The sequence below is a fragment of the Cryphonectria parasitica genome (genome assembly GCF_011745365.1).
Source record: "Cryphonectria parasitica EP155 unplaced genomic scaffold M406scaffold_7, whole genome shotgun sequence".
Classification (NCBI taxonomy): Eukaryota; Fungi; Ascomycota; class Sordariomycetes; order Diaporthales; family Cryphonectriaceae; genus Cryphonectria; species Cryphonectria parasitica.
Window position 1 is genome coordinate 2,577,752 of NW_024468915.1, and position 22,029 is coordinate 2,599,780.

At 52.0% G+C, this 22,029-nt stretch overlaps 8 protein-coding genes across 8 annotated transcripts; 4 read left to right on the forward strand and 4 right to left on the reverse strand.

Annotated features, from left to right (window-relative positions):
* Positions 1–17: 17 nt before the first annotated feature.
* On the reverse strand, positions 18–2,354 carry M406DRAFT_341948 (FAD-linked oxidase-like protein; the record flags this gene model as incomplete). Its single annotated transcript, XM_040921718.1, has 6 exons — positions 18–908; positions 972–1,010; positions 1,083–1,167; positions 1,238–1,622; positions 1,754–1,909; positions 2,126–2,354. 6 exons carry the CDS (start codon positions 2,352–2,354, stop codon positions 18–20), a joined length of 1,785 nt encoding a protein of 594 aa, XP_040773784.1.
* Positions 2,355–3,476: 1,122 nt separating this feature from the next.
* M406DRAFT_357592 (uncharacterized protein) lies at positions 3,477–4,635 on the forward strand. The gene is made up of 2 exons (XM_040923719.1): positions 3,477–3,910; positions 4,017–4,635. The coding sequence occupies exons 1-2, from the start codon at positions 3,654–3,656 to the stop codon at positions 4,366–4,368; spliced, it is 609 nt and encodes a 202-aa protein (XP_040773785.1). The 5' UTR covers positions 3,477–3,653; the 3' UTR covers positions 4,369–4,635.
* A 458-nt stretch (positions 4,636–5,093) lies between these two features.
* M406DRAFT_294592 (proteasome-domain-containing protein) lies at positions 5,094–6,319 on the forward strand (the record flags this gene model as incomplete). Its single annotated transcript, XM_040919147.1, has 6 exons — positions 5,094–5,267; positions 5,352–5,397; positions 5,469–5,483; positions 5,539–5,573; positions 5,671–5,911; positions 6,001–6,319. Exons 1-6 carry the CDS (start codon positions 5,234–5,236, stop codon positions 6,317–6,319), a joined length of 690 nt encoding a protein of 229 aa, XP_040773786.1. The 5' UTR covers positions 5,094–5,233.
* A 621-nt stretch (positions 6,320–6,940) lies between these two features.
* On the reverse strand, positions 6,941–8,206 carry M406DRAFT_323694 (uncharacterized protein). Its single transcript, XM_040919800.1, has 2 exons — positions 7,993–8,206; positions 6,941–7,923 (listed from the first exon to the last, which is right to left on the reverse strand). The coding sequence occupies exons 1-2, from the start codon at positions 8,146–8,148 to the stop codon at positions 7,684–7,686; spliced, it is 396 nt and encodes a 131-aa protein (XP_040773787.1). The 5' UTR covers positions 8,149–8,206; the 3' UTR covers positions 6,941–7,683.
* Positions 8,207–8,812: 606 nt separating this feature from the next.
* Positions 8,813–10,806, reverse strand: M406DRAFT_357595 (uncharacterized protein; the record flags this gene model as incomplete). Its single annotated transcript, XM_040923720.1, has 2 exons — positions 8,813–9,573; positions 10,642–10,806. Coding segments are annotated over 2 exons (620 nt in total), but the record flags the coding sequence as incomplete, so codon positions are not given.
* A 3,806-nt stretch (positions 10,807–14,612) lies between these two features.
* Positions 14,613–15,572, forward strand: M406DRAFT_341953 (putative NAD dependent epimerase/dehydratase; the record flags this gene model as incomplete). The annotated part of the gene is made up of 1 exon (XM_040921719.1): positions 14,613–15,572. The coding sequence occupies one exon, from the start codon at positions 14,613–14,615 to the stop codon at positions 15,570–15,572; it is 960 nt and encodes a 319-aa protein (XP_040773789.1).
* A 1,709-nt stretch (positions 15,573–17,281) lies between these two features.
* M406DRAFT_108045 (uncharacterized protein) lies at positions 17,282–20,890 on the forward strand. The gene is made up of 3 exons (XM_040915279.1): positions 17,282–18,339; positions 18,479–19,280; positions 19,371–20,890. The coding sequence occupies exons 1-3, from the start codon at positions 17,571–17,573 to the stop codon at positions 20,713–20,715; spliced, it is 2,916 nt and encodes a 971-aa protein (XP_040773790.1). The 5' UTR covers positions 17,282–17,570; the 3' UTR covers positions 20,716–20,890.
* Positions 20,891–21,025: 135 nt separating this feature from the next.
* Positions 21,026–21,873, reverse strand: M406DRAFT_264622 (heme peroxidase; the record flags this gene model as incomplete). Its single annotated transcript, XM_040917674.1, has 2 exons — positions 21,026–21,486; positions 21,588–21,873. The coding sequence occupies 2 exons, from the start codon at positions 21,871–21,873 to the stop codon at positions 21,026–21,028; spliced, it is 747 nt and encodes a 248-aa protein (XP_040773791.1).
* Between the last annotated feature and the right edge of the window lie 156 nt (positions 21,874–22,029).

Consider the following 22,029-nt stretch of genomic DNA (forward strand, 5'->3'; position numbering starts at 1 on the left):
CAGCAAAAGCACGTGCACTATTCATTCCGAACAGTGCCCACTCCCACTCCTTGGCCTTCCGAGGTTTCATCATTCTGTCCCATCATCTCCCATCCTCTGCCACGGTACCGCGCCGGCCAGATACCAGACCGTCCAGGGGCCAGAATCCCGTTGGGATCCAGAGTATCCTTCAACTTCTCGTTGAACTTCATCAGCGCCCCGTCCCCCCAGCTATATGTAGCTGCGACCTGGTCCATGAGCGCCAGGTGCGTCCGATACTCGCCGTACCCCAGCGCCGCAGCGTCTTGCACCATCGCGCGCAGACACTTGAGCGCGGCACGGCGACGCTCAGCATTGCCACTGTCGTACACGATCTCCACAATCAGATGCATCTCCCGCAGGCCGACGATAAATGCAGGGAAGAGGTCGATACCGAACTCCACGTGCCGCTTTTTGGCCAGGTCGTACAGCGCCAAGGCGTCCCGGCCGCGGATCGGGCTGACGGGCGAGAATGCAATGTGCGACCCGTTGGGCACCCAATTTACCCAGCCCAGCTCCTGGACGTCCGGCACGCCGACGGCCACGCGGTCCCGCACCCAAAAATACTCGTCTGGTGGCAGCGTCGAGGGGTCGATGCGCTTACAGCCGGGCACTTTGTGGAACTCGGCGTCAATCATGTCCAACTTGTATTTTCGGATTTGCGGTGGACCGTAAGACATGCCATAGTAGAGCCAGGTACAGTCGCCGACTGGCGTCTCTGCAGCAGCTTTGTGCACAACCTCGGGCGGAATGGGCGTGCTCTTTTGCTCGTCATCGCGGTAATAGTTTGTTCGAGGCTTGCCTCTTGATGCGATGGTCAGCGTGATATGTCTGAGCTGGGCCACGTTCTCAAGGATCATGGAGATGCGGAGGGGCCGGATAATCTCGACCTGTGTGTCTATGTGTGAGCTGGCCAGTTCCCTTGTCTTATCAGTCAGAGGATGCAAGCCTACGAGTTGTGCTAGATCTTCTTCCTTTTGGAATGTATACATCTGGCAATCAAAGTCAGCTGGGTACGTCACGATACTTTAATCCACAAGATTGCCGAGACTTTTGTTACTCACGAAGCTCTCGTGTCCACCAGGGTTCGGCACCAGAGTCATGCCCATCTTGGTGACGATTCCAAAATTGGACTGCGAGAAGATGCCACTTATTCATTTGCACGCAGATAATATGAATCAGCAGCTACCCAGCACGGACGTTGTGAGTAAATACTAACTCAGAAAACGGTCCGAACCCGTAAGGGAAAGCCTGCCAGGTGTTGCTCCCAGGCAGTGCGCCCATGCCGGTCCTGATAACCTCGCCCGTTGGCAGCACAACCTCCATGCCCGAGTGACAGGCCCAGTGATCACCATATGGCGTGTAGCCGACGCCACGATCAATCGTGTTTCCGATGATAGACCCTCCGCCCAGGTCGGGTGTGTCGATCCACATGTGGTCATATCCTCTGCTCTGCAGGGCCTCCCACATGGCGTAGAAGGACACACCCGGCTCGACAAGGCATGTGTAGTCGTCCGGATTGATGTCTAGGATGCGGCTCATGCGGCGTCCGAGATCCACGGTCACGGAGCCACGCACACGAGGGGCGGCACCGCCATAGCCCACTACAAGTACATATAAAGAATGTCAGTCAGTCAGTCAGTCAGTCAGCCAATCAGTCAGTCACTCTCTCCCGCCTCCTCCACGTTCTCTTTCAGTACATGGCGAGGGCTTCTCAGATGCTGGGTGCACTGACGGTTTCTCCCCATCGAGATTGGGAAAAGAGGGACCAAGTACTTGTTGGCCCAGAGGACGATCTTCTGCACTTCCTCGGTGCTGCCTGGATACACGATAGCCGAAGCGATGAACTCTTCTTCATCGAGAACTGTCATCATGTCGTGGGTGTTTGGATCTAGCCAAGGCGTGTCAATGATGGGATTTGTGGGTTTTGTGTCGCTTATAGGCTGATCACTCACGTTCCATATACCTTGATAGGAATTAATTTTCCCTTCTTACAGAAAGCTTCAATGTCGGGTAATTTTGATAGAGGAGAGAAAACAGCCCAAGCAGGAAGAACCTCACCATCCGTCTTTCAGTGGCTTGTCGTTCAGCTCGACATGTTCAGCACCGAGCTGTCCACGAAGATCTTCTAGAGCCTCGAAGAACTTGTTCTCCTCGATGCCCTGGGGAATGACAGGGAGCCTCCGCCTTTCGTTCAGCTGTTTAGTGCGGACTTCGAACGTCTCCTTCTTGACGATCCTCGCCTTGTCGAGCAGGATTGCTGGGATGCCAGAGTGTTTCTGTGAGAGCAAGGGCACATCCGAAGATGCTTCATCGCGGATAAGTGGTGCTGCCATGGTTATCTTTTGAACGCGTCTGCCATGTATCTGATTTTTTGACAGTCCAAAGCTGCTCTGCCCAGCAGGACAACGAGAGATTTTGAGCCATCTTTATAAGTAACAAAACCTCTCTCTTGGCATTTACCTCCTCCGGAATGGAGTGTTGCAACATTTGGAATCCCCCCCCCCCCCCAGGAGCGCCCACATCAGCCGCTGGCTAGCCAGTCGGCAGATGTGTATTCCCGCGCAGATCATCAGATGCAGGCCTTCGGAAAAGGAAGAATCGGAGGGGAACAAAGTTTCGCCCTCACATGCGGGGAACCAAGACACATCGCTCTCGCGCAAGTACGTTCGTGCAGATGCATGCGTGGTGCAGGTTCACAGAGAAGACCAAAAAAGATTGTGCGTACGTCTACACTATCTTTAGGGGAAAACCCTCGAGCAAAAATGGCAGTCATTATGGACAGTGGTCCGTACGGCTTCTCGGTGATATGGAAGGAGCCACCACAAGAGGCACTTGGGAATGTTCGCTAAACCTTTATGCATGTAGTCCCGTAGCACCACAGTACAGCGGTGCCTTGTGTTCCCTCAGCCCACATGTCAGTCCAAAGCTGGGCCCCTTTTCCAGGGGTCAAGCCCCTGTATTTCCCATGGTTAACCATAACCCGGCACTGTAATACACAGCAGGTCCATGATCAGACCAGTGACATGCTATGAATAACATGTAGTCCCTCCCATTTCTAGGCGGGACCTGACTGAACAATGTTGGTTCTCTGCTTTCGGAATGCATACATGTACTCTCAGAGATACATACATACATAAATCATATTGCATCTAAACATGTGTCTCCTTTCGTTTATGTACGTGAAGTCTACCCATGGTTTTCTGGTTTCTTCGAACAATCGGTGCTTCTGTACATCCATGATCAAGCACTATGTGGTGTTATCGCTATCACGGGGTCCCTAGATTTAATTCGGCCCCTGCCGAGCACCAGTAATCCATACAGGGTAGCGCGCCGTTTCAGCGAACCATTCGCGAACAAGCAGACCATTTATTCAGTCATCCTCCACCTCGCCCACGGCTCCCCCCTAATATGATGATTATGTTCTTCTAACCTTCTATTTCTCTTCTCTTACAACATCACGCCGCTGGTGGATGTTCCTCCCCTCCTTCTGTTGTCTCTCATTGTTGTGTCTCGAGTCGTCCACGAAGCCAGGCGCGACGTTAACTCCAAACACTCATTTGCCACTATAATCCTCTAGATCAGACCACAAATCGGAACGACAGTCTAAATCGCAGACCTCCCACAAGACCGATATGGCTCGACGACAACATCTATCCTTAATACTTATCCTAGGCCTGGCGGCCTTCTTCAGCCTGACATGGTTCATGTCCTCGGGAAGATCACGCGGCGCCGAGTCGGTCTCGCCAAGCGCATACCAATATGAAGCAGCAGGAAGCGTGAAGCAGCAGCAGCAGGACTCAACACCCATGGGCGCCGTGGATTTTGGAGGGCTAGAGGGCATCCTGTCGGGAGGCTCCATCGCGCCCAAGCTGGGCAACGAGACCGCAAAGTATGTCCTGGTCCTCCCCTCCTCCCATTCCTTTCTACCCACCTACTACATCACGGAGCAGACGGGTTTCTAACAGATGGCCTCTTCTTTTCTCCCTTTCTCTTAGGCGCGAGCTTGGCCGAGCGACATGGAAGTTCCTCCACACCATGATGGCCCGCTATCCCGAACAACCCACCGAAGACGACCAGCTCGCTCTCAAAACCTTCATGACCCTCTTCTCCCGGCTATACCCCTGTGGCGAGTGCGCAGAACACTTCCGCCAGCTGCTGGCCAAGTACCCACCACAGGTGTCGAGCAGAAACGCTGCGGCAGGGTGGCTCTGCTTTGCGCATAACATTGTGAACGAGAGGCTCAAGAAGCCGACCTTCGACTGTACCAAGATTGGCGACTTTTACGACTGTGGCTGTGCAGATGATCCAGGCAAGGCGAAGACGGACGAGAGCGAGCTGAAAGAGTAAAGAGAGAGCCATGGGCCCTGACATGCTAAAAAGGATGCGAAAGCAAAGAGAGCATAGAAAGAGATAGGATATCAGATTCCCTGTATGTATATGTGCGTGCGTGTGCGTGTGCAGGTATGGATTGGTAGAGGTGTGTTCTGTCTGCCTTATTCGTTGGCGAGGCGGTTGAGGTCATTTTCTAAGCAGCTGGCGTTGGTGTTGTGGTTTGCATACATTGCATATGTGGTAGACTTTGGATCATTAAAAACAACTTTATTTGTTCCCATCACTCGTTTGCGAGGAGTACATTTGTTACAGTATCGAATTGGTCTGCTCCTGGCCACAAGTCTGCCCTTTTCAGTCGTAGGTGGCCATTCGATGGCCTCATCCAGACAATGGAAAGCGGCAGCGCCAACGATGTAAACCTCGGAGTCTTTGTAGCATAATCATATGCCCTTGGTGCATTTGTTATCAGGTTTGATTTCGCATTCTCTTTCTTGCCTTTTCTGATCGTTTGGATTTGCCTTGTAAGTAATCCCTTTCCTCTTCTGATTCAGAAGAGACCGCTTCCTGGATCTAGCATGACGACAGGCTTGACTTGCCTGCCGGGAAGCAGGGGCCCCTATGCAATCGCAGCGGCAGGCCACTGCTTGAGTGCAACGCGTCGGAGCTGCCTTGAGCTCAGTAACACTACAGCAGCTCCAACCAGCCCCTCTGACCATCCATCACCTTCGACCTCAACACCCACCCTTGATCTCCCTTCTCAACGCCTCCGACTTTAGAATCGACCTTACCAACAGCAGAGGTTCCGAACAGCAGATCAACATCTCCCTTGTGCTGCCAACCACACCAGCAATTCTGCGAACCTCCCTCGACCACAACGATCATGGAGTTTGGCAACTCTGGAAACCTGAGCGAAGGTGACGACGCTCTCTCCCTGTTGCTCTCTCTTTTTGTCGTCGATCATTGTCTGACGTGTGACAACTGACATTCCCTCACTGTAGATGGCATTCATGTCGATATGGAGAGGCTGAAGAAGGGCGAGGTCAAGTAAGTCATCATAGTTGTCGGTCTGTGCATGTTGCATGTTCCCTTCCCAATGCTAATAAATCATTTTGCAGTCTGGGCACCTCGATGTAAGCATCCTCGACTCCCGCGGACACACGAACGTCACTCTAACATCCACGATAGCATGGCAGTCACCTTCAAGGATGGTGTCATACTAGGTACGACAGTGCCCATCATCTCCGCCGGACTGGTAGACTCCAGCCCCTCTCTGCGCGCAAACAGAAGCATGCTGACAGCCCTCCCTCTCCGTCCCAGGCGCCGACTCCAGAACAACCACCGGCGCATACATCGCTAATCGAGTGACCGACAAGCTCACCCGTGTCCACGATACCATCTGGTGCTGCCGGTCCGGCTCCGCCGCTGACACGCAAGCCGTTGCCGATATCGTTCAGTACCAGCTAGGCATGTTTCACATGATGAATGGAAAGCCCCCTACCACACAGACCGCTGCCTCCATCTTTCAGGAGTTGTGTTACGCAAACAAGGACATGTTGACGTAAGTAATCAAACCACCGTCTTTGCTGTTGATTGTGTCGCGAAATACAAGACAAGCTTCAAGCACTGACATCGTGTCTCCCATTGCAGCGCTGGCCTCATCATCGCAGGCTGGGACGAGCGTCATGGTGGCCAGGTCTACAGCATTCCCCTCGGTGGCTCACTGCACAAGGGGTCTTACGCTATCGGTGGATCGGGTTCGACATATATCTACGGTTACTGCGACGCACACTGGAAGGAGGGCATGGAGGAGGCGGAAGCTGTTGACTTCGTCAAAGGTGCCTTGAAGGAGGCCATCCGGTGGGACGGCTCGTCGGGCGGTGTCATTCGCATGGTCGTGTTGACGGGCAAAGGTGCGGATCGGCATCTGTACCTGCCAGACTCGGAGTATAAGGTGCGGCACCAGTAGACGTTCTTTGGTCAATCATCGTGGTCCGGGGCGAGGGTGATAGAGGGACATTATGGGCCAACAGACGAGGGTGGCGCTTCGCTACCAATAGACATAGCAAAAGACGGCCCCCTGCTTGCTGGGTTTGATGATATGAGCAGCAGCAGGCATGTACAACAAATAATGACATGAGAGCATTTCACGATGACAAGATGCATCTCCGATGGACCACCTTACTTCATCTTATACAGCGCTCCCAGGCCGACCTACCTGAAACTCGTAGCCAAACCTTTCAGCGAAGACAAATAGTAGGAAGAAAGATCGGGACACAGCATGCTTCTTCCCCTTGGACGATGGATGGATGAACGGACCGCCGACTTGTAGGCAGCCAGCGCAGAGCTTCGCTAGGTGCTTACACGAAAAGAATGAAACCCCTCGTTTTTTGATGATATATACATACCTATCTGCAGATCCACTGTATAGGATCTCGGGGGTATGGGTATAGAGAGTTGAGACCTGAGGACGCAAGAATGATGTGCTTCCAAAGTCACCTACAGCTATTGAGGCTTTTTATCATGGTCTTTATAATACGTCACGTTAGCACTGCTGTGGTCACACACACACGCGCGCGCGCGAGGTGATCAAGAGGTTTAGCAGACTGATATATATATATATATATATATATATATATATAAAAGAGTCATCACCCATCAACTGAAGAGAAGGAGAAGCCTGTGAAGGAGATCCCATCCCTCAATAACAGAACCACCTTCAACGCCAGACTAGTATGGTGTAGCTCAGACCATAAAAGAGACGGGAAGAAAATCATCAGAACACCCCGAGTCTTTCTCTAAAGTCTTGTTCATGACTCCCAGCCCATAGGCACCGCCCTTGTCGGCCCGTGACCCCAATTCCAGTCCCATTCTCATCATCCATGCACGTAACATGCCCGCGAAAAATAATCTTACAAGAAAAAACACCAGGCACCCAACCCAAGGTGTGTGTCTCTGCTCTCGGCGGCCCCATCCCCCCCATCCCGTCTTTTATTTGCTACTCCCCGTCCGTGATTCCAGATGCGGAATATCATTCCGTTTGTCTTCGTCTAGTGCGGGTACGAAAAGACCGCTGCCTTTTAAGTAGCATCTGCGTCAAATACGTATCTGGCAGAACGTGTGCGCTCGGGTTGAATCCCGAAATGAAGGTTGCCGCAACATCGCCTGTCGTAGATTTCTCGCAAACAATTGCAGTAGTTGTCCCAGCAAACGAGTTGCACGACACAGCCATAGAACCTCTCCCAACCGCCTCCGGAGCTAGGAAAGGGGGATCAAGGTATAGCCAAAAGACTACATGAAACGGGAAGAATCAATGCCCCAGGCAGCAGCAGCCTAAGCAGCTCCTGTAGCCGCGGCGGGGGCAGCCGTTGTGTCAGGGGCTGTAGCCATAGCTTGACTGGAAGTGGTGTTGGTCGTGCGTGGTCGGTGACCGACAACATCACGGGCATAGAACTCCACCAACATGGTTGCATATGCCTCCAGATCCTCGACCGGAACGGCCAGGCGGAAATCATTCAGGACAAGGAACTGGATCTCGAGGTGGTTGAGCTCTGCGAGAGGAAGACCACCGACCTGTATCACACTCCACGTTAGCGGCGAATATACAACAAGAACGACACCACCGGGGGAAAGGAAACATACCTTAGCGTATCTTGAGTTGGTGTAAAACACATCGGAAAAGAATTTGCTTGAGCACGTAACCCCAGCAATAATCAACCTATGGATATTGAAACTGTCCACCACGAAAAAGGTTGGCTGGCTCACTGCCGAGACAGACTCGGCGGCAGGCTCACTCATACTTGCGTTGTGCTTACCGTCTGCAGACGATTTCTCAGAGGTCGGGGCCCGCTCATTTTCGGAATCTGAGTCGTCGACTATGTCTTCGTCCGCTTCGCTATCGCTGCTGTCGTCGTTGTCGTCCCTCTCTTCCTCGTCGCCGTCCTTCATGACTACATCTCTCTGGACTGGTTCCGAAGGCTGGCCCTGCTTCTTGGCCTCTTCGGACTTCATGACCAGATCATTGACCCGTTCGGTCATTCGATCAAAGTAGACCAGCAGGCTCAAGAATACCTCATACGTGGTCGGGCAGTACTTGTGTATCCGGCTCAGATAGCTCAGGATGGTGATAGCCGGAACATTCTTGCCATGGAAAGCCAGAACACTGCTGCTGAGCGGGCTCATGCTATGCTCGCTAGCCGAACCGTCGTTCTGTGCTTGTGCCTGCTTGACGTGGCTGGCGTTCCGCTCGATAGCGTTACGGCTCAGCGCATCGTGCTGGAGGTCATTTGTGGTGGTTATTTTTGTCAGGAGTGCCGCGACCATCTCGATGATATCGCCGATAGGCATGGCGCTGATCTCGTATTTCTTGGCCTGCAGCGGAGGGTCGTTGGCACCGGTCCTATTCATCTCGGTTCTTGCGAGAGCCTCGATGTGAGCCAGGTCGCGCACGTGGATCGTCGTCTGCTGGGTCGCTGCATCATCATCCGCAAGGGTTGTGTTCGATTCGACCTGAGTAGAACCGTCCCATTGATCGCCCGAGTCAGAGGCGGGCGAAGGCATGGTCTGATTCACATGAGCTGTTTGTAGGTGGCCCTGGGTATGCGCTGTCGCCGGTCCATGACCGTCAGATCGTACGTCTGCGGGTCTCTGCGCCGGGGAGTGCGCTGAGGGGTCCATGTAAGCCTGTTTGTGCTCATACTGGGATGGTGCAACCAGGTTATCGTCGGATCTTGATGCGCCTCCTGCGCTCCCCGAGGGCGAGGAGGAATCAGGTGGCGAGGGCAGCCGCGAGGCTCCAGTCCGTTGGCCAGTTGCGGCAGGGTTTTCCCACTCGTCCTGCGCCTGTGTGGGGTATCTCGCTGGGGATCGTTGTCGGCTTGAGGATGAACGGCGGGGGGTGGAGTCTCGCGAGTGGCTGCTGGAGCGGTAATGGGAGGAGTCTTGGTGTTGTTGCGTGTATGGCAGGCCTTGGGTGGCAATCATCGTGTGGAAACCTGCCGAGTGGGATGCGCCGTAGTCTCCAATTAGCGTGGCCATGTCCGTCACAGAATAGTCCCGTTTTGACTGCTTCTTTCCGTTGAAGCCCAAAAGTTGAACGAAGTCGAGGGCAGGAGGGGTTCGGTGTTGTTCGAACGACGAGAGTGGCTTGAGGGGGTAAATTGGAAGGGAAGGAGTCGTGGTCTTCGGTTATTAGATTGCAAAAATAATAATGCTTTATACCTGCTGTTGGTACGGTCAGCTCATTCGAAAGCCTTTATGTGCATAGTTTTGTAGCGATGATAGCAGAATAGCAGCGCGTGCCAGTTGGCGATGGCTCTGATGTGATGAACCCAGAAAAAAGAAACAAGGAAAAAGAAAAAGAAAATCGAAGTCAATATTCGAGAGTCTAGCCGTGCCGGAAGCAGCTATAAAACCACAACACTTGTTGTCCTCGATCGACAGCAAAACAAGGAGCCTCAAGATGATCTATGCAGACAATGAATGGCGCAAGGTCGTCTGATCGCGATGGTATTGATGTGGTGTGCAAGCCGTTGACTATAGTGAACGAGGTAGGGCAGCCTTTTCCTCCTCTTTCAAACATGCTTCAGCGTTCGTGAGGGGCGAGGCCGCCATTGGACTTGGCGTGAGGCTGTTCTTTCTATTCAGCTCTTCGTGCGATGACCTGGCGGAGAGTCGACGAGACCAGAACGAGCTGCCACGTTGGCGACAACGTGGCACCGATGAGTGTCGCAATGATCTTTGCCCAAGCATATTATATGAGCATGGCCAGGAGTCGTCAAATAAAAGGAGCCCTAGCTTGTCTATCGGCAGTTGAAGAGTCGTTGATTAAGGTGTTGGTATTGGCGAGGGCTTGGTGATCTCAACACAAACGGTCGACGTCACATTGGTGATGATAATGATAAGGACAAGGCGAGCTGCGAGGGATATAGCTGCGATAAGACGTTGTCGTGGAGACCAAATTGGGAATGGCGACGGCTTGGGTGACAGGCGCTTGGACAGTGGGACGATGATGTCGTGGTCTGCGCGAAACCATCTCTCTTCTCTGGTCTCGCCCTCCACCTCTCCTTCCTCTCCCATCTCCTTGCTCCCCCGCTGCAGTGAGGGTATGGCGCCTAACCAGGAAGGAAGGCCGGCCGGGAGATAAAACACACGAGAAGGACAAAAAAAGAAGGAAAAGAATAGGAGAGACGAGGCGAGCACAGGCCAGATCTGATCCAACCAGAACCAGCCGTCATCACCATCATGACACCAACTGAGCAGCGAAGATAAGGAAAGATACAGTCGACATACCAGAATGATATCGTAACAAGGACTCGCTGAGACCACGCAAAAGAAAACTCAAGTCTACAAGTTGAGGACGGACGAAGAGGGGATGGTCGATGTCTGCCCTCTTACCGCAAAGGAATAGTAGGAATTGCGGTGGTGGTTTTGGGGGGAGTGGTTGGCGGTAGTGTGTGTATGTGTTTGGGAAGGAGGAGGACGACGAGAAGGATGAGGAGAGAATCAAGAATTCAATCTAGGGTGCCAGGACGGGACAAGCACAACCTTAGCACGAGGGGGCATGGGCAAGAGCAAGGGCATGGTTGGGGGGGAGGGGGAAGCAGGATGACACAAACAAGGTGCCAAGCGGCAAGCACGAGAATGTTGCGGTTGGGGCCAATCTTGGTGGGTGGATGGCGGGTGGAGAAGGTCGGGTAGGTACGTTTGCATTGTACTGTACTTTGTGGTGCCTGCGAACGGGGACTCTTGCGGCACTGCGATAGGGTTCTGCGGTAGCACTGTCAGCACAGCCTGACAGGCCCTTTCCCCCTCCTTTCCCCCGCTGCACACTGCACACTTGCCCACTATAGGCCCTGTAGCTTGCTTGGCCGTGCCCCTCCTCACTGGAGCCACAGCAGGTCCAGCGTCACCCTCGCCTTCACCCATCCGTGCCACCCTCTCCCTCTGGTTATCGTGTGAAGGACGTTTCAGGGGGCCCACCATTACCTTAGGTTATGCATTATCCACATCTGTTGGAGTCTAGACTTCTGGTTTCTCTCACGAGGAACCAGACCAGAAAAGAAAGGGCTCTCCCAATTCATCCATCTCAACCCCTCGTCAACCCTTCTTGCAGAGAGCCATGACTCTTGACTCTCGACTTCTCACTGCATTGATGACATGGCATATGGGCTGATCCACCAAGTCAATTCAACTTGGAGGAGCAGCTTGTAGGAACTACCTTTTTCGTTTTGCTGCCCTCTACTCTCTTCTCAGTGGGTCCTGATCTGATCTGGGCATCGACGGTGCAGGGGGTAAGACCGGGGGGACGGCCGATCAATGGTAACAAAGCAGCCTGACGCAACGCGCAGCCCACCCACGAGTTGTGGCGACGAATCTCAACTGGCGAGACTTGCGACGAGGATATCTCAGCTATGACATAGCCCCTCGCACCGAAAACGACCAGAATTCTTGCTCGTGCTTCACCGTCTATCTGACATCCTCCCCGTCTTGTCCATCGCGCGGTTTGGGGGTTTTTTCTTTGGCTGCGGGCCATTGCAAGTTTATGCTTAACTTCTGTGTATCCTTTAGTGTAACATTCGATACATACAGGGTAAAAGGATCCATTCAGGTTGGCCCCATTTGGGAAGGAGAAGGAAGAGAAGAAATCGGTGTCATCGTTGTCCAAAAAGTTATGGGACCACATACCTCTGTCTCGCCACCGCCGCCTTTTCTTTTTTTTTTTTTTTTCCGGAGCTTCTTGCCGCGTCCTCACTGTAAGGCGGCACAGCGGGAACTGCGGCACTTGTCAACCTCGGCCATTTCATTCGCCTGGAATCTATTACATGTTAAATACTATAGTAGTATTACTACCACCTTTGCACCACACCTTGACGCTCCGACTATTTGGTTGCAGCCAATGCAGCTCCGCGTCGGCCCTATCCGTGCAGAGTATCAATCTGACCTCATCATCGTAGGCCTCCTCCTCCTCCTCCCTCTCTCCTTCTTTCTCATTGAAAACTCATTCCTTGCCTATTCTTTCAGTAAGAATGCAAGAGGGGAGCAGTGGCATTTTCGCGTACTCTCGTTGGTTGGCTTAGGTCGCCTCATAGATTGAGGAATCCAGTACCATGTTGCGGAGAACTTGTTGATCTGAACAGCCCGCCTTGTCCCTTCTGCTAAGATCTCCCCCGGCCCCTTGGTATCCTCTTCCTTTCCTTTCCAATTCTTGCTTTTTCTTTCTTTTCTGTTCCTTTCCTTTCTAGTTAATTCTTCTCTCCCTTATTCCCTCGCTTGACAACTCTCTTTCATCTTCTCCCTACCTTTTCATCTTCTACCTTCTTCCTTTCCTTTTTTACAACCCTTTCTTTTCCGGAACAGTCTACTGTACAGGCTAGTCTGTCAAATGCCGCGCCAGGCTAGACCCCTATCGCATGCGCTGTAGGGGATACCCTAGCACCCCTAGACAATTAGGTAATAGCCATGTCCCAGCCGCGTCTTCGCTACTATATTTATAAATCTTGTTTTTAACTCAAATAATGCACCCTCTGATTCGGGCCGTCGATATTACAGGGTCTACTTACATTGCCCCAATACCATAATATCAACTGCATACAATTCTACCCAAGTTTAGCAGCCGCGTTGACACTGTTTATACCTGGGCCGAATCATTCAGTCCACTTCATTCAATGAAATGACGAAAAGACAAATCGTCCGAGATGAACGCTTGTACCTTTTACGTCAGAACGCTATCCTCCTCCAAGAATTCAGCAGCAGTTCGGGTTGAGTGGGCCGCGACGGGCATAAGCTCATTAGTTTACGGCACGTTCAGTGTGATACGCGTCACAAAAGTGATAGCCTTTGAAGATCTACAGGGGCGCACGCCTCTGAACGGTAAGAAATGAGACAGGACCCCGACGGGATCCTGCGGCACGGCAGAACTCAATAAACTTCATTAACGACTGATTAAATCCACCACTCCCATGCTGCATCCTGTACCACACAGGTCTGGCATTGATCTATTCAGTGATGGATGGATGAGCTTCAAATACACAAGCAAGCAGTAGTGAACAGGATGATCAGTTTTCAGCTACAGTAATAAAAGAAAAGCGTTGGGCCTGGTCCCAGTCCTCATGCTGTCTTTGGTATTCGTCCAGTCTCAGCACACCGATCACGGTGTTGTTCCAGGCCGCAGTCGTGGACAGTTTCATTCCCAGCCACCCTCCAGCCAAAGTATTCCTTTCACCCTATTCTCTTCGTTGCCGCAGGGCTTCGTGCAGCCGTTGAAGTTCCCGACGTAGAAAGGTGCACGAGCCTTTTCCTAGTTGAAGGCAATGCACATGTAATGAGCTAATTACAAATCTACTTAAATCTTCAATATATTTGAATTTTTGACAATGCGCGTACAGCGGCTAGTTTGTTCGGCCTAGAAAGAAAACAATAAGTACGAGCATCTATACACATGTGGCCAGGACATATGGACCGCATCCATTTCGCTGCGGAACCTTTCTTCGATTTCCATACTCCTACTGTACTCACAGGGGCCGAGGAATACGACCTGAAGGTCTGAGCATGTGCTGGCGAGAGAGGAACATGGACCGGCAAGAGAAGTCAGATGATTTGAGCAATGTGGCAAGTTTGCTCCCATTTCTGAATGTTAGCCTCAACGAAGTCAAAGGCAATGGACCTCGTGTGAGCCGGGGCTACGTGAGTGTCTGCTAGCATTACGTCCTATGGGAAAGCTCTTGCAATCACAACCAAGTCCTGCGTTGAAGCCACACAAGTCTTCTCATAGTCTTTAAATCTTAGACGAGATATGATTACTCGAGCGTAATGTTAGACTGTTAAAGCATATACACGTGCCTTTTCCTCACAACAATTTCTGCTTCGTCTATAATACCGAGCAATCAACGGATTTGAGAATATGGAAATACGTTGATCTAATGTCCGTTGATCTAATATCCGCAATCAACACTGGCAGTGTGTGTGTGTGCCTAACGTGGGAGTGTTCGGACTTAGCTATGGAGATGTAAGCCAGCATCTCAAGGACTTAAGGAAACATCTCCGGCCTGCATTAAGAAGTCTTGCTGTGCATTAAGCCAAATGCAGATGAAGGGGATTCAGTATAGAGCTGATGGACATTGTCTAAACATATATATATGACGAAGTCCTCTGCCTAAGATGGTGAGGGATAGCTTCACAATGTCTCCTTATCTCACAATTTCCAAGTGCACCCTGTTTACATAACCCTTACCAAAATCCCAGGAACAAGAACCATTGGCCCGATGACTCAAAAACGCATCTTCATGACTGGTGCCTCCGGGTACATTGGCTCCGTGATCACAGAATTCGCCATCGCCAAAGGCTACACGGTCCGTGGGCTGTCCCGCAGCGAGACAAGCGATGCTAAACTTGCCGCACTCGGCGCAACTGCCGTTCGCGGGAGCCTCGAGACCTTGGACGTGCTCCAGGCAGAGGCAGCCCAGGCCGACTTTGTCCTGCACCTTGCGCACACACTTTCCCGCATGGGCTTCAACACCCCCTATGACAAGGTCTTGGCCATCGACCGGCCAGCCGTGACCGCCATGGTTATGGGTCTCAAGGCGTCTGACAGCACAGACAAGTCCCTCATCATCACCTCTGGGACTCTTACCGTCCTCCCAGATCCTGATGGCAAAGAGACAGACGAGACGGCACCAATCAAGACGGACACTCCGCTGCCACGCCACAAGTGCTTTGAGCATGCCCAGGCCGTCACCGCCGGGACGGACGTCAAGGCCATGTGCATTCGCCTTGCTCCTTTTGTCTACGGACGCGGGGGCTCTGGTGTCAAGATGTTCCTCGAGGGCGCTGCCGCCGCAGGAAATGCTTTCTATATTGACGATGGTGCCACACGCACAACGACAGTGCATGTCGATGACGCGGCTAGGCTGTACCTGCTCGTGGCGGAGAAGGGAAGGGCTGGCGAGGAGTACAATGGGAGCGCCGAGACAAATGTCACTATGAAAGAACTGCGAGAGGCTATGGGCAATGTGCTAGGCATTCCCGTAGTGTCTCTGAAGAAGGAGGAGGCGCTCAAGAAGAACCTGCCCGCTTTCCTTGTCATGTTCTTGACGAATGAGAACAGGGCGAGTGGTGAGAAGGCAAAGAGAGAATTGGGCTGGAAGGTCGAGATGCCAGGGATCTTGGAGGACGTGAGGAATGGCTCGTATGTTGCCGTTGCGGAGGAATTGACAAAGAAGTGAAGGTCGGTAATATTTGCTCCTCAACTGCCTTAATGAGATGAGATACACAATATTATGAGAGGGTCTTGGCCTATCACATGATCGCTTTGGACCAGCTTAGGGATTACAGGTAGAGTGCATATATAAGACAAATACATGAACGAAGTTGCCCACATCAATGCCTGTGCAAACACAAAAAGATATGTTAAAGTCTCACGCATGGTTAAGGTTGTTATTGCGCTAGAATTACTGAGTATCACTTACCACTTTTAATGATGTTTCAAGAATGGTTTGTATCCTATATGGATATTTTATTCGGCCGAATTTACATCGAACAGATTTGCCCAGGTCTGACAGTTCAACACTATCTCAAACAGCTGGATTCTCCCAAGGGCATGCTCTTGTAATCATCTGAATGTCAGCGCGGTGATCACTGATGACTGCGAGAAGACCAGAGCTGCTAAAACGTCGTCCCCATTTCATCAAATAACAAGCTAAAACTGATTTCTGAAGGGCAAAATACTCGTTGGACAATCTTTGCTTACATGAGCTGATTTTTGCCTTCTCTCTTTACCTTTTTGCAGTGGCGACACGCCTAAAACAATTTTCAAAGCACTATAACAGCCCTGATCAGCATCCCATCAGTAGTACAAAGCCATTTGAAAACGACTAGAAACTTCATAATTGTTCGGCGAAGATTCTGAGTAATCGATAAGACTTGATTCTGCGGTTGTACGGCTGGGCATCAGGTTATGTACCGCGGCTTTGCACATGCACGGATAGCAGCTTCACTCGGGCATCATCATTCGGCATCACGCAATAATAAACCCCATCATAGGGGTTTTACTGTTCTATGCAACCTCACTCAAAACTAAAGTAGTGTCCAACAAGATGAGTTCTGGACTCTCAGATATCCTGATTCCTTCTTTATTATGTCATTATGCTTGTCGTCTGCCTGTCCACAGACTGAGAGAGAGGTTGGTCTCCTTCCTAAACAGACCTAGACTCGGGGTTCGAAAAATTGACTGATATCATGTCTTGTCTCCATTTGCAGCCAGTCTCGAGAACGATTTCCTGGACCTCAATAGAGCACATATTCTAGGTAGATCACGTATGGGATGGATTTTCCTACTTCTATGCCTTATCTTCCCTAACCAGGAACCATTTATTGATTCATGTCCAGTTGCACTGCATTTCTTTTAGTAGCTAGCCACGCGCAACAATGCCAGGCGTGTATTTGCCAGCTGACAATTAATTCAAGCTACTCTCGTCACACACTCGTGTCCACAAAATGTGCAAGAAAAACTCTGGGAAACTATCCGTACCGGCCGACCAAATTGCTGGATTTTGACGTGCCGCATTCATGCAGGCCCGGAGAGATGTTCAGCCTCAAAGAGGCAAGTGACATTTCATGAATGGATGCTTATGGCCTCGAAGGGGCAGCCCACACAGACATCGTTGAGCATCAACCCACTCTTCCGCTTTCCACACCTGGCAACATTCATTGTTGGCTAAGTACAAGCTCTTTTGACTCCCGGACATGCCGTACATTTTCTCCTCAGCTGCTTCTCTATGCGTTTTCGCCCTGCATCTCTCTCGTTGACCAGCATTCATTTTCGGTGTTCAGGTCATGCTGCATGGACCTGCCTTTGCAGATATGCATGGTACCATACTTTCTTGCGCATGAGACATTCGGTCGAGTCGCTCAGCTTCACTACTACAGGGGGCCCATCAGAAAACAACCACCCCGCCCAAAGACCTCGGTGTTTTCCCATTGTCTTTTTTCGGCCGTTTCCCACACGGCCAGAGCATCAAATCCTTCCAGACGATGACCGGCGTTCACTACCGTGGCTCCGACAGTGCTACGCGTACGCAGCCCACAGCTGATCAGCTGAGCCCTCTCTTTGTCGCCGTCACTCTCAGCCTAAACCCAGGCCAGTCCAGCTGCCTTGCCGCCTCGCCCTGGCCTGCCACCTAGCAGGCGAGGCAGATGGTCGTGCATTGAAGAAGACAAAAAATATGACGACGCCCTTCAGGGCCGTCTCGAGCTCCAGCGCCGTCAGCAGCGCCGGGACTCCGCCGGCATCCCCTCGCCTGCCAGCACAACCAGATACCCTCCTCTCGAGTCCAGCGCTGCCTCGTCGAGCCCCATCTGAGGCTGCTACTACGTCGAGCACCACCGCGCGGACTCCGTCCCGTACCCTGTCTCCTCACTCTCCTTCATATGGCCGACAAGCTTCGTCACGAAGCTTGCGTACACAAACCCTCACGAGGATCGCAGGCATCTCGTCGACATCAACACCACGGACCCGACTTGCCAGGGGTGGACCACCCAGAGTCTCGGTCCGAGAAAGAACACGTCCTCGCCGGCCACCTGTGGATCCTCCCAACCTCGTTCGATATCACTGGTCCACGGCTGTCCTCCTTGTTCTCTATCTCCCACTGTTCATCATCCCCTGGGTCATCATCTGCGTCCTGGACGTCAAACCTCTGACATGGTACGGGTCCTCTTACCAGGACTCTGGGCAGTACACGGCCAACGACATCGCATGGGTGCCAAGATGGGTGCGGGCCTCCAACATCCTGGCGTGCTTCTCGTCTGCACTGGCATTCCCTGTGGTCACTGCTGTTCTTGCTCATGCCTCTGTTGCCTTTGTGCAGAATGTCCGTCCTGGACAGAAGATCAGCGCACGAGAACTGCTCTCCCTGGCAGACCAATGCTGGATCAGGATCAACGGTGATCGAAATACGTGGTGGGCAAGTGCTGGTGCTACGCTGGTTGTCTTGAGTGAGTTGTGACCTTTTTTTACCTCTTCTTCTATTTGGTGTCTTTTTTTAAAGATGTAAAAAGAACAGTTCAAGGGGGCCTGCTGACCTGAGAGAACCAAATATTGCAGGTATGATCATACCTATGTTGCAGATCTCAGCTGTTCGCGTGGAGCAGATTCAGATCGCCACATGTAACGATGTTCCACGCTCAAAGAATGATAATCCCGCCTGCCACAAGCCCAGAGACATTGGTTATGTGGTTGGCGGCTATGACCCTGAACCAGCAGACATGGCCGTGACGCCTGGCAACCTGGTCGCCCGCAAAGTTCGCGAGCAGCTACCAACGTTTACAGACCTGGACACCCTGAATCACATCTGGCCCGAGATCGCTGGCCAGGGTGATAACTGGGCTGTAGATCTAGGCAATACCCTTTTCTACTATCAGAAGACGAGCATCGAATCGATCCCGTTCTTCGTCAGCGCGTTTCCTCAGACTTTCAACACGGGGATGCTCCGAGAACACGCCATCAGATTCAACTCGACAGCATCCTGCGAAATCGTGCCTCGATCCTCCTTCCCTGACATATGTCCCGGAACCAACCCACTCGCTGGCGAGTTCAGCAGCGAAGAGACAACAAACCGTTTCTGCGTTCCGGGAAATTACATCCAAACACCCTGGACGATAGACAGAAATCGACAGGATATTGTGGAGGATTTGTGGGTGGATAATTACATTCCTTATGGAAGCCCCATCACGAACATATCCATGTTTGAGATGACGGCATTGACCAATCTCACTGTTCACTGCGTGGCGACGACGACCCGAGGCTACTTTGAGCTTCCAGATGTCCACAATGGAGGGAATGCCGGAGATTTGCTGGAATATTGGCCAAGCCAGGCTGTGCTTGAGGCTGACTTTAACGATGTTGAGGTTTTGTCGACCAAGCCTCCTGCTGAGTCGTAAGTTTTGATCCCCAAGACAAGAAGAACACATCAAACTACCTTGTTTATTGGAACGCCAGAAATCTCACAAAACTATAAATTGTGTAGTAATCCTCGCAACGCGACAGACATACTTGTTTTCCACTACGGGGCCGACCCTTTCAACAGCTGGAACGAGACCACGCCGGGGCCCTTGACCGTTCTCATTAACGCCATGCTGGGAAATGAATCTTGGTTCTACCAGGTCCAAAATGCCAGCACTGTCCAGGAGCAGCGCGATGGTTTCGTTGCTGCTTGCTTGCGGGGACTTCCCTTCTCGGCATACACTGGCTATTTTCGAAACGGTTTCTCCATGGCCAACCTCGACTGTAGCTTTTTGAACTATCCAGGCAAGGTCCCCAGCGTGACCTCGGAGAGCTACAACTTTGGAACCTACAACCAGACAGATGCCCGAATCGTTGGCGACGTCAGTCAGCTGGTGGCAGAGTGGTTCTCTGGCTTTGGATACAACACAAGCACCGAAGATGCGCTGGAGGCGGGCATGTACCTCGCCAACGAGGCATTGCTGGTACTGACTACAGACTCATCCAAGATTGACAGCGCTCGGCCCATCTACGTCAGTAATGGGACGTCGGTCATCCGGCCAAACATGCGAAATCCGTCCAAGGCTGTCGTGTCGTTTCTGATGCTGGCCGAAATGCTGGCCCTGATTATGCTGGCCGTCTTCATCTATCGTATGCCCACGTTTGGGTCAAGGCTGGATGCAGTCCACATAGCGACCATTGGATCACAGCTGTCCAGGCAGACCGGCACAGAATTACCGCCGTTAGGTCTGCGCCCTCGGGGGTTGGCGCGACAGAAATACCTGAAGAATCTGGAAGAAACCGACGGTCTCATTGGTGTCCAGGAAGAGGTGGAGCTGACTCCCCTGACGAGGAGCTCAGTGGTCAGCCCTAGGACGTCTGCCACATTGACGCCAGGGTCAGGCCTAAGCTACCCTTCACCGCAGCCGCAGGGGCCGTCGCCGTCCTCACCAGCTCCTTCGATCCATGGAGCCCAGCCCAGGCCGCCTGGTGGCGTTCTCACAAGACCAGGACCCAGAGTGCACTCCTTTGCAAGCACAGCCCACACAGACGATGAGATCACATCGGCACTTGACGCTGTGTCTGAGGTCAACGACCCAGATGCACCACCCAAATATGGAGACGTGGTCCAGGCAGATGCACAGAGGGCAGCGGCGACGGCGCAGCACAAGAAACTGGTTGTGGGCGGATCAGGAAGGATCACGCGAGAAATGGCGATGCGGCCGAGACAGCCTCGCGTGCCCAGAATGGCGTATAACACGAGGCCAAGGCCACTATCTCGAGCCGGAGGGGTGGCTAGCCCTATAGAATCTCGGATAAGGAGTAACAGGAGCTCCGTGATTGGCAGTCAAAATAGGGTATTAGCATAGGGAAGGACTCACAAAATTCTGGGGGTTGGTATCATAGCGATGTAACGACTATTTGGGTTTCATCTTGTCTCTCTCCGTCTTGTTTCTCTCTTTTCTTTTTGAACTTGGATTTTCATATGTATTATCATAGATACCCTTCATTTGGAACCTGATACTAATAGAACTATTCTTTCACACTTCTTTCCCCCAATGTCGTTGCCATTCTAAGAATTTTTAGCGGCCTCCCATGTGTCGTGACATTTGTTTATACATATTAATTGCAAAGTTGCTCGACCAAAAACAGAAAATGAAACTCGGTCATGGAATAGTTTTAACCAAAAATTGTGCTGGTACAATCCACGAGTCCCGTATCGTCCACACCGAGAAGTGCCATCTTCTCAAAGGCACTTGCAAAGTCCGTGTTCCATGTGCTCTGGCTGTCTCTGTACTCAATCCACGCAGCATTGGTCGCGTTGTTCTCTGCAAGATCCTGGTCGGAGGCAATGCTGGCGGGCTGCGTGCCGTTCAGCACCTCGCCGTAGTAGGTTGGGCTGTCCAGCTTGTCCACCGTGGTATCGAATGGAACACCAGCGAGGCTCCTGGCGGCAGAGTGAGACCCGACGAGGGCTACGAGCTCCTTGGCCGTGAAGCCCTTGGCCTCGAAGCCGGCGATGAGGGTCGTGGCGTTCGTGTTGGGACCGGGAATTGCGGTTGGGTTGGCAGTCGAGGTGTCCGTTCGGCCGACTTGCACCGTCACCGTTGGCCCTGGAGGGCATTGTGCCACGGCAATAGCTGGAATAGGATGTCAGTTGAATTTTGTCCATAATTACCATGATTGAGACATGTTTTAAGGATTGTATAAGAACCAGGAGAGGAGGAGGACATCAGCTTACCACCCGCGACTTGGATTAGATCCGCCACGCTGACATTGTACTCGGTGGCCTTGTCACCCAGAGTGGTGCAAATATCCACGAGTTGTACATTCTCAGCGCGTGTTGCACATTCATCGCTGAGAATGATGGACCCATCACAGGCTCCGGCATAGCAGTCGTGGAATGGCAGGCGAATTGCGGCCCGGGTGTCATTGTTGCAAGTCGAGAAGAGATTGGACTTGAGGTCTGAAGCCACAGTGCCCCAGATAGCAGGACATTGGGCCTGGGTAGTGGCAACCAAAGCCATAGTGGCAAGGAGGAGGAAGATGTTGGAGTGCATTTTCTTCTTGTTTTCTTTCCCGCGCTATTGAAGCAAATGAGGTTCAATGTAGGTGGAAGGTGATAGTGAGGAACAATACACAGTTTAATCGAGTACAACAAATGACAATTATGACTAGGGATA

What these genes read in the sequence shown, in the direction of transcription:
- M406DRAFT_357592 (XM_040923719.1), top strand. Translation starts at nt 3,654, where the DNA reads ATGGCTCGACGACAACATCTATCCTTAATACTTATCCTAGGCCTGGCG. An exon ending in CTGGGCAACGAGACCGCAAA is followed by an intron (nt 3,911 to 4,016) that starts GTATGTCCTGGT and finishes CCTTTCTCTTAG; the next exon opens with GCGCGAGCTTGGCCGAGCGA.
- M406DRAFT_323694 (XM_040919800.1), bottom strand. Translation starts at nt 8,148, where the DNA reads ATGAGTGAGCCTGCCGCCGAGTCTGTCTCGGCAGTGAGCCAGCCAACC. An exon ending in CCAACTCAAGATACGCTAAG is followed by an intron (nt 7,924 to 7,992) that starts GTATGTTTCCTT and finishes AGTGTGATACAG; the next exon opens with GTCGGTGGTCTTCCTCTCGC.
- M406DRAFT_108045 (XM_040915279.1), top strand. Translation starts at nt 17,571, where the DNA reads ATGACGACGCCCTTCAGGGCCGTCTCGAGCTCCAGCGCCGTCAGCAGC. An exon ending in TGCTACGCTGGTTGTCTTGA is followed by an intron (nt 18,340 to 18,478) that starts GTGAGTTGTGAC and finishes TGCAGATCTCAG; the next exon opens with CTGTTCGCGTGGAGCAGATT. An exon ending in ACCAAGCCTCCTGCTGAGTC is followed by an intron (nt 19,281 to 19,370) that starts GTAAGTTTTGAT and finishes TAAATTGTGTAG; the next exon opens with TAATCCTCGCAACGCGACAG.